Raw genomic sequence first — 13,743 nt, forward strand, 5'->3', positions numbered from 1 at the left:
GATATCTGTGGGTAAAGGCTGAAGCAGGGTTACTTTGCCTGTTAATGAGGGACTTCTTGACTAGCCAGACACATCTGGGCAGCGCACTTTCACATGTTTTTATTATTAGAGGTGAAAAGACCTACCAAGTGCCTCAGGTGCTTCTTTTCCAACCCCACTCCTGATTTCATTGTCATGTCTGTTGCTGCTGGGAGAGCCAAGGTGTCTAGGGTTAGCCATTCTACACCAGCTTGCAGGGGAGTGGAAAAAGATAGATGCCATGAGTCAAATTCTGCCATACTTACTTTTGGAGTGGTGGTTATGGAAGCCTGTATTTTGCACTACCTCTGTTCCATTTTTGGCCTAAAGAACAAAGTTAATTGTAATAAATTTAAACACACTTCTTGTCTACACATCCCCTGACACTATTCCTTCCTGACTTTAAAAAAAAAAAAAAGCAAAACCCTCTAATCAATAAGTGTTTCCATCTACTAACCAGAGAAGGGAACCACTTAAGAGGAGGGATCTGTCATCCATTCTAATTGATTTGTCCTTTCTGCTGGAAGGGAGGCCTCTTATCTCGTGCCTGCCAGGTATCACCTTGCTAGCAAGATCTTTCATATATGTATTGTCACCTATCTAGAATCTGTCACCCTGGCCTGCAATTGAAGTCTGAAGCATTGGGAGTCAGTATTTGCCTTGTTGGGGTTTATTCACCATGATTTGTTGGGATATCCACAGGTCTGCACTGACACAGCAGTAAAAACAATTTTTCCCCCCTTTCTATCACAAATTTTAAAATTCATGACTCTTTAAAATTCCAAATCAACTAAGTATTTATTTATAATTTGGAAATCTGTGCATGCATTCTAACAATGGTTGTGCTGTAGTCATGGCTAAACAGAACCCTGAATTCAGCTCCAGGCAGGTAAGAAAAAAGGAAATAACTTTCAGGTGTTTTTGTTTTGAAAGATATTTACTTTGTAATATTATAAACATTTGAATTATAACAAACAAAAAAACCCAACAAAAAAGCTTCAATTTATCTTTAATGGCCATTTTAACACAGCCTTTATATTGCAAAAGTACAATTTAAAAGTGCTAATAGTCAAGTCCTAAGTGTCAGACTTTATTTTTCTTCTAGTATGTAGTACTACACTCTGGGTAGGACAACTAGACAAAAGAACAACTCAGCAGGATGTTGGAAGTCTTTTAGAGGAGTTTGGCCCGATTGAATCTATAAATGTGAGTATAAATAGAGACATACAAGCAAAGGTCATGATATGCCTTTGCTATAAAGAGGCCTTTTATTATATAAACAACTCATTCATTTAAAACTTTTTGTTTCAGTGTTCATTCTCAAGATCAACACTTACCTTTTTCTCTATATCATCATCATTTTTGAACTGTTGCCACTGTTAATTTGTGGAAAATATGAAGTGGTTGCTACAAGAGACTTGCTTTTAAAAGCATCGTTGTTCTTGGGGTTAACCCGGAAGAGTACTCCAATTTCATGAGCACCATGCTTTGTCTAAGGAGACCCAAGCGAAAGATGGTGGATGAGGAGCTTAGCTGCGGGATGCTTGCTGCACAGCTGTTGTCCTCCATTCTCCTGCCCTAAGTTTGATTGTGTGGAGACCCCTTGATTGCAGAAACTTTGTTTATGTAATATTCTGCTAGTACACTTTTCTTCCCACTTTGTTTAATCTTACAGCAGTATCTCTTAATTTTTTATTATTTTGATTTAGTTTATGGTCCTACTAGCAGTGAAACTTAAAAAATAAAAAACAAAAAATCCATAATTTGGCCTTAGCTTCTCTCTGCTACCTCTCACTTCTCAAAACAAATTAGAGGAAGCTTTGCAAAAATAGCTTTTAAAAAATGACTATTTTTAAAATGATTACAACCATTTGAAGAGAAAACTGAAAGCAGAGGTATTGGTGGCAATTTGTAGTTTTTAGAAAAACAAAAACAAAGTGCTAATGTATTAGAGGAACTCGTCTCCTGCAACCATTAAAAATGCCATGATCTTGGAGCTAACTTATGTATATGCCATTCTCAGCCATATTCAGGATGGATTACTTTTCATCAGCATGTTCCCTCACGTGAAATATCTACATTGTGGCATAAGCACTTGTCCCCTTGCTTACCAGGCTACACTCTCTTTAAACAGGAATTTTAGATGGATAAATATTAATGTCTGTCTTGATACTAGTTTAAAAGGATATCTATTAATAAGTATTAGATCTGTTTATGCCCTCTAAATCATCCAAAGTACTCCCTGACATGCAAGACTGTTGTTCCAGCCTACTTCTGTTTAATTATACATAGGTTACCTTTTGTTTTACCAAGTGTAGCAGCTTAAATAATGTTGTTCCTATACATGTTGTAACAGATGATACCGCCTAGAGGATGTGCCTACATTGTAATGGTTCACAGACAGGATGCTTACCGCGCCCTACAAAAACTGAGCCGAGGCAACTTCAAAGTCAATCAGAAATCTATAAAGGTACTACTTGGAAAAATTTCATAATAGATTCAGTTTTAAAGCTTACAGTAATCTTTAAATTTAATATTTTATATATAGCACGGTGTTCAGTAACATAGGTGAACGCCCTACTTAGTTTGGTTATTGGTGAGCATTTGGTACATGGAAGTTGATGGAATTTGGATCCTTTCTCCTCTTCCAGGTCACTAACAAGGGTTTCTCTTAAGCTGACAAAGGGGTGCCTGTCTTAAATTCCCTTTGTCTTGTAATCTTTGTGGGGAAATCCTCAAAGAAAATAGAGTACTAAATAAAGTGAAGCTGATTCAGTAGTGGCATTCTTTCTTCTGAATCAGTATTAAATCAGTGACCCAATATCATTTTAGAGCGTTAGGTGCTGTCTTCTTGAATGAAACCGAATTGAAGTGCTGGCCATTTGGGATCATTTAGAATATATCAAAATCTTTTAGCATCTTTTACAAAATATACAGGAGAATTAGCCCAGACAATTTGGTTAAATTCCAGTATTTATAATGGCCTAAATTTCTCCTGCAACTCCAGTTGGACACAGAATCCTTCTGTTGCCTCTTGACCTACGTTGTGATGCTGAATGCTGTTTAATGTTAAGTGCATATTTTCTGAGTACTGAACAAAAAAGTTAAAATGCAGCTGGGCTCTGACTGTCGTGGTTTTTTTTTTTTTTTCCCCCCCTTCTTCTTAAGATTGCGTGGGCTTTAAATAAAGGAATTAAACCAGACTATAAGCAGTATTGGGATGTAGAATTAGGTGTTACCTACGTACCATGGGACAAAGTGAAGCCTGAAGACCTTGAAAGTTTTTGTGAAGGAGGAATGCTGGACAATGAAACTCTTAGCCCAGGTAAAATACACAGATTTTTTTAAATCATCTTCAAATGAATTATTTTGGGTTGATTTAAGTAGAGCTGTGAATGGTTTGTTTCAATAGAAATCACTTTTGTTACTTACGAACATGTTAATATTGATTGTATAGAAGTATTTTATTTGTCTTGACCTGAACTATACCCATAGACTTTTGTATATGTGCACGTGTACTGAAAATGCAAGTTTTGTTAAGTTTATAATAGGAAAATAGTGATAGATATTGTGGTAAACCACTTAATAGGAATTACCAAGTCAAGGTTCAACACAAGTGCTGTGATAGCTTTTATTACTAACTTGTGGTTTAAGAAGTGCCATGTGACCAAAACTTACTTCAAAGTTGGAAGTTATTGTGTCTGTTTTTGTGAACTGGTGATAGGAACACTAGACTTTTGATGATTCTGACAGTTTAGCCATTGATGTGCGAGAGAAACTTCAGGGGCCAATCAGTGTTGTTTCAACATTCTTCATTGTTCTATTCAATTTTTAGCTAGCTCTGGGTCGTTTTTCTCCCAAATAAATGCTTTAATAAGCAAAAAAGCCAAGAATACATTAAAATGAGCGATAATATATGAAAGCTTATTCAGAGATAATCTGGGATAAACTTCACATCAGCTTTACTCAAATTTTTTTATTTCCAGTAACCTGAGTGATTTCAGGCATTTTGTATCATCTCAGCCACTATTTCAGTCTCATCTCAGTGCAGCATTTCTGTTAATAGTAAATCAACACTTGTGTTCCATCATCAAGAATGGCATTCTAAATCTCTTGTCTTTTCTCTTGCTGTTTTATTCTTTTTTGTATTTAATATCTGGACTGTTTCTGCATGTAGTTTTTTGCCTCCTTCCTCTTGCTTTTTCCTCTGCTTGTTTCTAAGAAAGCATTGATTGGCAATAGGGAACACCCCCACCACCCTCCCCCATATGTCCTCTTTCCATTATAAAATGAGTTTGGAGCTATAGCTAATGCTCCTCTAGTGGTGCTTGACTAGTGTTTTCTCTTTTTGTTTTGCTCAGGAGTGTGTTGTACCGCAAGGTAGTAATACAATATTAGCACTCCAAACGTAGTGATTATCAGAGGGAAAAGCTGCCTTCGCCTTGCCCTGGAAAAACTAATTACGCCTACTGACTACAGAGCTTGTTCCAAGCACAATCCTATTGTTTTTATTATTGTTGCCAAATGTGCTTCAGACCCCTTTGCAGAAATGCAACAGCAGTTCTGAATGCAAAGGTCTGAGTCACATCAGCTGTTAAATGTCTATTAGAAGAAATTTTTTTTATTTTACTTGCCACACTTTAGTGGCTGCTTGTTGTACAGTCTGTATTTACAGCGATTTTCAGTTTGTATTTTCAGAAACACCTTTACATAGAATTTGTTTATAGAGACAGCTGGCTGATTCTTTGCAACATAATCTTCACATTGGCTTTACTTAGCAATCGATAGTGACTAAATATTCATACTCTTTCAACTGAACTGTTTCCATTTATTTCCTGTAGAGTGGAAAGGAATTTCTAAGAAATCCGAAAATGAAGTAGCTCAAAATGGAGGTGCAGAAACTACACATAATGAACCAGTGTCACCTATCCCTAAAGCATTGCCTGTTCCAATTCCTGTTCCCATACCGGCACCTATAACAGTACCTCCTCCACAGGTAAGATTGGTTACTCTTTTCTTTCCATTTGCTGCTGGATAGCTGCAACCAGAAACATATTTAAATCACAGTTCAACACGTCAGTTCATGAATTAATCATAGAGATGGGAGGGTGAGGGAAACAGAAGTCAGAGTATCTCAGGTAGTGTTTAGCCTTTTTTATTCTGGTATGCCTGTCTGCTAACTGGTAACCCTGGCAATGTGTGGCACAAAATAATCTTCTTTTTCCACGTCCAGCTTCTACCTGGTACCAACTGCTTGAATCTTTTTTACCAAAAAAAGGCAGTGCAGCTTCAGCCTTGTCTCACCTCCCAGCTGAGCACACCTTAGCAAAAAGCAACTGGTCTGAGCCTAGCTGCTGAACTAAGTCTCAATGATCGTAACAAAAGAACTTTTAAAAACCACAGAAGATGAATATGAGGTGCAAATCCATAGGTCCTGTGACATTGGCTTAGCTAAAATGAGGAAACAAAATTGGAAAAATATTAATTCAAAATGCAGTATTGGGCAATGACCAGCAGTGGCAGACTTCCTGAATATGTTAGTGGATAATGTGCTTGAGTATATCTGGCAAATCTTTACTTGATTCTTTCCGCTACCTTGTTTTTATCCCCTTAAGCTTTGGTCCAATAAAAGTTACTGCATGAGTTTTCTTAACCAGATGGGTTGTAACCTTTCAATCTGTTAGTTTATCACAGGCTGCATTAGCTAGTTCCATATGCTGTTAGTTTATAACTTTCCTTGCTATTTACTTAAAAATAACAAATACAGCCCTTGTAGAATTTGAAAAAAGAAAAGTTTTCTGTACTTCACTGAGTTAGTCTTTGAGTACTTCACTAAAAGATTAGAAATATCCATTGTTACGGTGCAGTAATGCTGCTTCTTTGAGTAGTTTGTCCCTATGGGTGCTCTGCTTCAGGTGTGCATGCACTGCAAACACCTTCAGTCCGAGATTTCCATTAGCTGTGTCAGTTCAGCCCGTGCATCCACCCTGCACAACCTCATACCCCACCCCAAGGCTATAGGGGGCTGCCTGGGTGAACCAACCTCACTTCCTTCTCAGCTGCCTCAGCAAACTCAGCCTAGGATCTGAGAGTTGAGCTGGGTCTTCCCTTCTTGTGCAGTTGCCCTGTTTTGTTCATTCTCTCTGAAGCACCTGGCATTGGCCACTGTTGGAAGACAGGATACTGTCTTAGATGGACCATTGGTTTGACCCAGTATGGTTGTTCTTAGGTTCTAAGGAATACCGTTCAGTTAAATCAAGAGCTATCATGGGCCTCCAGTGCTATTAGGAGTAAAAAGTACCCTTTTTTGGCTGCTCAGATACGACAGAATACATGACCAAATCGTATCCTTATTCATAAGGTGACATTTTTATCTAGTCACTTTTCAGAGCAGAACTGCTATTTAATGTAGTGGTGCTTTGTGTGTTCTCCAGTGTTTTGAGTAAAATCACAGCCGTCTGTGATCACTTTGTTTTGAAAGTAAATTTTGTTACTTTGTCTTGTCTAACAAAGTAAGCACAGCAGACTATTTCTCACCAAATGCATGTGGTTTTGAGGCTAACTCTTCCCTCCTTCCTCTGTAGGTTCCACCACATCCATCGGTTCCACCACATCCATCAGGTCCTCCTGTAGTTGGTGCACTTCAGCCACCTACTTTCACGGCTCCTTTAGGGATCCCTCCTCCTGGGTTTGGCCCTGGTGTACCACCACCTCCATTTTTGCGACCTGGATTCAATCCAATGCATTTGCCCCCAGGTATATTAAGTACTTCCAGAGAATATACTTTGATTTAAACATGTAACCATTTAAAAGTGTCTGCAATAAAACTGCAAAAATAAAATATGATCTAAGAGTACATAGTGTTAAAATTTGTCAATTTTTGTGTGTGTTCATATAGGTTTTCTTCCTCCTGGACCGCCCCCTCCTATAACCCCTCCAGTATCTGTTCCTCACACTCCAGGAATAAGCATCCCAAATTGTAAGTATGTGTGTATACATTGATTAAGGGGACTATAGCAGAGGTGGGCAAACTACGGCCCTTGAGCTCCCGGCCAGAGAAGCTAGCCCCCGGCCTCTCCCCCATTTTCCTCTCTCCCCTGCAGCCTCAGCTCCCCATGCTGCTGGCGCTCTGGGTGGCAGGGGTGCGAGCTCCTGCCAGACAGCGCAGTGGCATGGCTGGCTCTGGCTGGGCGGCGCAACTCAGGGACAGATTTACCAGTAACCACAGGGTGCCCTGGCACGGGGCCCCCCAACAACAGGGGGCCCCAGGGCCAGGCACTCAGGCAGCTCAGCACTGGTGCACCCCCCATGGGGTGCAGGTGCGGGGGGACCTGCACTGCGGGGGCAGGGGAGAGCAAGGAGGGAGGCTCACCTGCAGCCTCAGGGGAGCAGGCAGGAGGTGCGGGTGGCGGGAGCACAGCGAATGCGGGTGGAGGACTCAGGAGGAGCACGGGGTGGCTGCGCAGCCGGTCGGAGAGAAGAGGCGTTTTGAAGGGGAAAGCGTGCTTCTCTGCAGCTGTCCGTGCTCCTCCTGAGTCCTCCGCCTATGTTCGCAGGGCCACATTCCAAAAGGGGCTTGATAGGGGGTGAGGTCCTGGGGGGTTAGTGGCGGGGGATCCCGGGAGGGAGTGGTCAGGGGACAAGGAGCAGGGGGTTGGATGGGTTGGGGTTCTGAGGGGGGCAGATAGAGGACGGGGGCCAGGCTGTTGGGGCAGCACAGCCTTTCCTACCCGGCCCTCCATACAGTTTTGGAACCCCGATGTGGCCCTCAGGCCAAAAAGTTTGCCCACCCCTGGACTATAGAGAGAAGGAATTAGGTGTATGCAGGAAAAAGTACATCTAGCTTTTCATATATTAATGTAATTGTTCCTCAGCTACGGTGGCTGGCATAAATGAAGACACTACAAAAGACTTATCTATTGGAAATCCCATTCCAACTGTGGTTTCTGGATCAAGAGGGAATGCTGAAAGTAGTGATGGTCCCAAAATATTTGGGACTGTTCCACCACCTGTAGCACCTACTAACATACCTCCACCTGTCACCCAACCTATTCCACTTCTTGGTAAGTTCATTTTATATTGTTTGCATAGTTTTCAATTTATGCTCAGTTTGTGTACTTTTAAAAAAAACCCTGTTTCTTAAACTAGGATGTTTATGCTGCTTTCCTTGCCGTCTATTTAAAATTTACGGGAAACTAACACAGTTCAGAGCAAACTGTATACTGAAAATTCTGTCTTGTTTATGTATGGCTAACACTGGCCTTTTTATACATTTGGCTTGGTCTAGAACAAGCATTTAAACTTCAGTTTTTGTCTTCTGTTTCCTGATAAATGGAGACCATATATTGTTAACCTACTTCTAAATCTAGGATAAAGTTTGGGACTGACTGACTCAGTCTAATGTTTAGACTGTTCCAGCAATCATTCAAATAAGACTTAATTTAGCAGTTACCTTTATGACATCCTAGTGTTTGGTCATATGACATCTGTGCTCTAAGCTTGAATTTTGTGTGCATGGAGGAAATTGTACACATTCATTGAAAGAATGCTGTTTTCCTGAAAATAAATTTTAAAAAATCTGAACACTTGGTATATTATTTTTGTCTACAGAAATGCTAATTTTATATATATTGTCTTGATCCAGGTCTGCTGTATGCAAAGCTTTAGTAACTGCCTGTGGTACATGATCTCTTAAGTGTTAAATCTTATTAAATATTTACATTGTAGGAGAAGAGATTTGAAAACACATCAGATTTGTATATACCAAAGTTGGTTTACTTGATTTTTTTTTTTTAAAATTACATGTGAATACCTGCAGATTTTAAAGGGAATTTAGTTTTCTACAGGTATGTTAAGACTGTCTTTCATGTACCCCTTACTTGTTTCTACCAGTATGGGTCATTTTACCACGTAAACACTCAAAAGTCTGCTCTAATTTTCAGGTTGATTAAAATAAAATAAAATACTTATATTGCAGCAAACCATCTTTTAAATTTGGTTGTGGGAGTTTACAAAGAAGAGCTTGACATGAATGATATAAAAGGATAACATTATTTAATATAGTTTCCAGAAATTTGCTGAGTACGTTACAGAAGTAGAAGGGACATGGACCTTACTCTGAAAATATCTCATAGTGGACATGATGGCCAAAATATTTAAAAGCGATTTGTGATTTTTTGGATGCCCCCTCTTGGAAGCTCAAAAATTGAGATAACTTGAAGAGACTTGATTTTCAGAAAGTGCTGAGCATACACCCTCTGAAAATCAGGCTGCTTTAAGGTGCCTCAAAGTGGACATTCAAAATCAGTGTTCAATTGTGAAAATCTTGTCCAGTGTGACAAGTGGGGGATAACCAACTGTAGGGAAAGTGTGGCTTGAGAAAGGATGGTGGCTATAGTGATAACTTGGTTATTCAGTCAAGGCACGTGGACATCTTGCGGTCTCAAAAAAAAAAATTTTTTTTTGTGCTTTTTTTAAATAACTGACTTAATATAAAAATGTGTGTGGGGTTTTTTGTTTTTTTTTTTAAATCTGTTTGGTAATGGTACCATAACTTATAACCTAGATCTTACTCAAAACTATTAAATTTATTAGAGTGTTGTATAGTTTGCTGTTTGACTTTGTACATAAGGGACTTTATTTAGTGAAGTGAAAACCAACTTCATGAAGGAAAATAAATTCAAGTGACATTGTCAGCTTTTAAAAAAAATCAAAACATTCCTGAATCTTTTTAATTGCTGTGTTTACATGTGAAAGAGCTTACAGAAATTGCATCCAGTGAAATGAGCAATAGCTCACAAAAGCTTATGCTCAAATAAATTTGTTAGCCTCTAAGGTGCCCCAAGTACTCCTTTTTCTTTTTGCGACTATAGACTAAGACTGCTGCTACTTTGAAACCTTAGAGAAATTGACGCTGAAAATGGTTTTCTCCATTTTTATCAGTTTAACCTCATACATTGACAGTACTTTGCATACAGGAAAGCCTGTGATGTTGACCTTTCAGTCAGATGAGTTTATTCCAACATTCTGGATATTTACTGAGCGGAGGGGGAGAAGCATTTTTTGAAAAGTGATCGTAAAAGCAGAAATTTTCAAGCAGGCTTGTTTCAGATGCTATACCTGTCCCTACTTTGCCACTATTAAAAATGACTATTTCAAGTTAATAGGTGTCCCTTTCACGTTGGAGATTATATATACCAAAGAATTATGCAAGAACATGCAGATGAGAGACAAAAAACATCATAGGACCAGTAGAAATAAATATATACCAAGAGATGCATGCGTTTTACAAATGAAAAGTCAGAAAATTAACATCCCTGTGGATTTTCAGTTAGTAAATACAACTGAAGTTCTCGCACCCTTAAAAAAGGAATATTCAAAGTGCATTACCCCTAGAGGGTTGAGTTCAGTACTGCTGTGTGAGAGAACCAGACCTGGTCTCTTGTTCACTAGATCAGCAAAAGACTGGGTGGGAGGCAGAAATTGTTCTCCTTCACTTAGGATAGTAAGGTAGAGTTCCTTGCATAACTCTTCTGAATTATTATCGAAATGGGAAGGATATTAGAAGATAATACAACAGGCTGTATATAGTCACCTTCAATTAGGTATCCATTGCCATGGAGAGAAGCAGGCCAGGGGCATCAACCACGTTTGACAATAGAACCTTTCATTCTTGAATATGGGGTGTAGCTATTTGGATAGACATTGACAAATTCCACACACAGCCCTGTCCAGCTTCTCGTGGGCCTTCAGAATTGAGAGAAGTGGGGGAGCAAATAGATGGAAAGATTTTCAGATCTTTCAAGAGCATCATGAAGGTCCATCTGAGGAACTAGGGGTGATCTGGGATGCGGGGGAAGAAGGGAGAAATGATCTTCAATGATGAGGACAACATAAAAGAACATATCTCAGCCAGCTGAATTTAAGGAAAGAGGATTGTTCTGACAAGATGGTCATAAAAGTCTAACCCTAATAATCTTGCCTGGGAATACTTTAAATGTAATCTGTATAAAGGCAGAGTCGTCTTCTAATATTTTTGTAACTTAAAATGAAGCTTATTTATTTGTTTGGTTTATAAAAAACATGTATTATTGTATATAGAGTTCTAAATGGATTAATTACTGTAAGTTTCCTTATGCTGTTTTACAGTGATGTCATAGCTATGTTTTGTTCTGTCATCCCAGTCACCTTGGATGTAAAATCTGCAGTGTAGTTCCCTTCTCAACAGACACAGTTTTGGTTCTGATTACCTTTATAGTCGCATTGTGTCTGAACTTTTTGTACAACATTAATTCCTGAAAGGACCCTTTTGTGCACTGAGAGTCTCTATAATGATTTGAACTACCTGAAGCTCTTTGGCTGTAACATTATACTTAACCAAATAATTCACCTTCAGATGCACAGATTATTTCATGTAGAAGATACAAAAAAGTAATCTTGGAAGAAAAATTGATACACAGCCCTAATTCTAGTAGCACTGTGTCATTGTACCGCTGTGTTCAAGTGCTGATAACTCAGCTTTAAAATGAAAAAATACATTTTTGGTGTGATATCTACATCTGAGAGCAGTTTTTAATAACTTTAACAACCAACCACATTTAATATAAATTCTCCAGTTTAAAACACCCATGACTCTTTAGCCAATACAGTTGCTAAAGTGGCTAAATATTTCCACCTTTTCAAAAGATCTTTTTTGGCATGGAATATCCGAAGCTCTGGTCACTTAATGTTGGGGAAATAAAGTTTTACAACCATGTCAGGGTAGCTTTAATTCAATGGATGCTCCTGATCACATCTACTTTCATGATAGTATTCTCAATCTGAGCAAGACTGTAGAAACACAGCTTCACTTTGATGCCTTTGGTCTCATCCAAATTGTTCATAACATAACTTGGGTTGTGGTGTCATAAATTCTCATATGCAAAGCAGATTTTTAGATCCTGCCAGAGATCATTGATCTGCCTCCTGAAAGAAATGGTGGCCTTGACTCACTAGGTGGTACTTTATTATTGAACAAATGCTCTAACTTTAGTAGGCATGTCACTATTGAAAATACCTTTGAGATGGATGTTAAAAGGCTCTGAGCTGGGTGTTTTTATGCTAATTAAGATATTGTGTCACACTTGGTACAGGTAGAAACGTTCTGGTGACCTATCAAAATTCCAACTCTGGCACTTGCATTCTAGCCTAAAATAAATTGCCTCCTGTTTCCATTGAGTTTGCTATAATCAACTTCCTGATAATATCAAATGTGTGGTGCATATCTCTTCTCTCACCTTCTGACAACCTTCAGTGAGGTGTCTGCCTATTAGTGTAATCTATGTTAATAGAGGAAAAATAAAGTAAAACACTCTGAGAAAAGATGACACTCTATTTTGAGCTAAATAGCAGCAGTGAATGTGTATTACAAAGTGGCAATGAGGAGAGGAAGTCTGTGGACTATTTTTAAAATTTACACTGTGCTGGTGACATAACTGTACTGCTAGGCTTTTTTTGTGAGAACTCATTGTTACAAAAATACAATAAACATTTTATTTTTCCCCTTAATGTAGTAGCAATACCAACTCTCAATACAAGTGACCAAATGAGAAGTATACTAGAATCATAGAATATTAGGGTTGGAAGAGACCTCAGGAGGTCATCTAGTCCAATTCCCTGCTCAAAGCAGGACCAACACCAACTAAATCATCCCAGCCAGGGCTTTGTCAAGCCTGACCTTAGAAACCTCTGAAGATGGAGATTCCACCACCTCCCTAGGTAACCCATTCCAGTAAAGGAGGGAGAGTTCTCAAACACCATTCCTGTAATTGAACTCTGCCTTAAATCAGTCACATGACATGCTTTGATTTTACTAACAAATGTTTTATAAAATCAATAACATAATTTATGTATTGGTAGCCAAAGCTTGATACAATAACCAAGATTTGAAAAAAAGATGCCTAAAATTAGGCTCTGAAATTTGTATTTGGGCACTTAAATAAGTCCCATGATTTTCAAAAGTGCTGAACATTCAGCGACTCCCATTGGCTTCTGGGGAAGCTGTTGAGTGCTTGGCACTATAGAAAATCAGGCCAGCTATTTTGGTGCCGAAATATGGATTTACAGCCTAAGTTTAGACGTACCTTCTTTTAATCTTGGCCTATGTTAATGGAGGCGATAGAAAACTGAGAAAAACAAAACTTCTTGATTTCAGACGTAGACTCAATCTTGAAAACACAAGAAACTATGTGAAGTGAAATTGTGCGTACAGTTATAACGAAGGAAATAGTGACTTTGGGAGGAAATGACTAAGTTACATCATTTAGAAATTTTTGCTATGCAGCATCATTTTCAAGGATTTCATGACAGTATTTAACTTTCCAATTTTATGGGGAGCAGTGTTAAGATCTTATCAGAGATTTGCAGTGCAAAATCTGATAGTTTTTGGAAATTAAACATTTTGAAATCTTAGCAGCAGCCTCCATCTTAAACATTTGACCTGCTGATGGCCTACCAACATCCCAGAATTTTGAATCTCAGTATTTGTATGTCATCCTAACAGATCTCCAGAAGAGGGTGTGTTTTGGAACAAAAATGGATAAAGTTACACTGGATTTTGGACTGAATATTGTCCAGAATTTGGTTTTTAAAACAAATTGTAATATTTTTCAGCTACTTCAGAGTTACAAATGCTAAACCTGCCAAAAAGAAACGTGGATTTATACAAACTGCTGGGAGGAGATGAAC

General features: G+C 38.6%; 1 protein-coding gene across 2 annotated transcripts in view; it reads left to right on the forward strand.

Annotated features, from left to right (window-relative positions):
* SCAF4 (SR-related CTD associated factor 4) overlaps window positions 1-13,743 on the forward strand; it is a 76,163-nt gene that overhangs the window by 50,487 nt on the left and 11,933 nt on the right. For both annotated transcript variants that reach the window (XM_073362386.1, XM_073362398.1), the window contains exons 13-19: window positions 1,124-1,224; window positions 2,375-2,488; window positions 3,187-3,343; window positions 4,860-5,014; window positions 6,603-6,774; window positions 6,917-6,997; window positions 7,893-8,081. In XM_073362386.1, coding sequence (XP_073218487.1) covers window positions 1,124-1,224; window positions 2,375-2,488; window positions 3,187-3,343; window positions 4,860-5,014; window positions 6,603-6,774; window positions 6,917-6,997; window positions 7,893-8,081 — 969 coding nt within the window. The remainder of the gene's footprint in view (window positions 1-1,123; window positions 1,225-2,374; window positions 2,489-3,186; window positions 3,344-4,859; window positions 5,015-6,602; window positions 6,775-6,916; window positions 6,998-7,892; window positions 8,082-13,743) is intronic.

The sequence above is a fragment of the Lepidochelys kempii genome, chromosome 1, assembly GCF_965140265.1.
Source record: "Lepidochelys kempii isolate rLepKem1 chromosome 1, rLepKem1.hap2, whole genome shotgun sequence".
In the NCBI taxonomy this organism is placed as follows: domain Eukaryota; kingdom Metazoa; phylum Chordata; order Testudines; family Cheloniidae; genus Lepidochelys; species Lepidochelys kempii.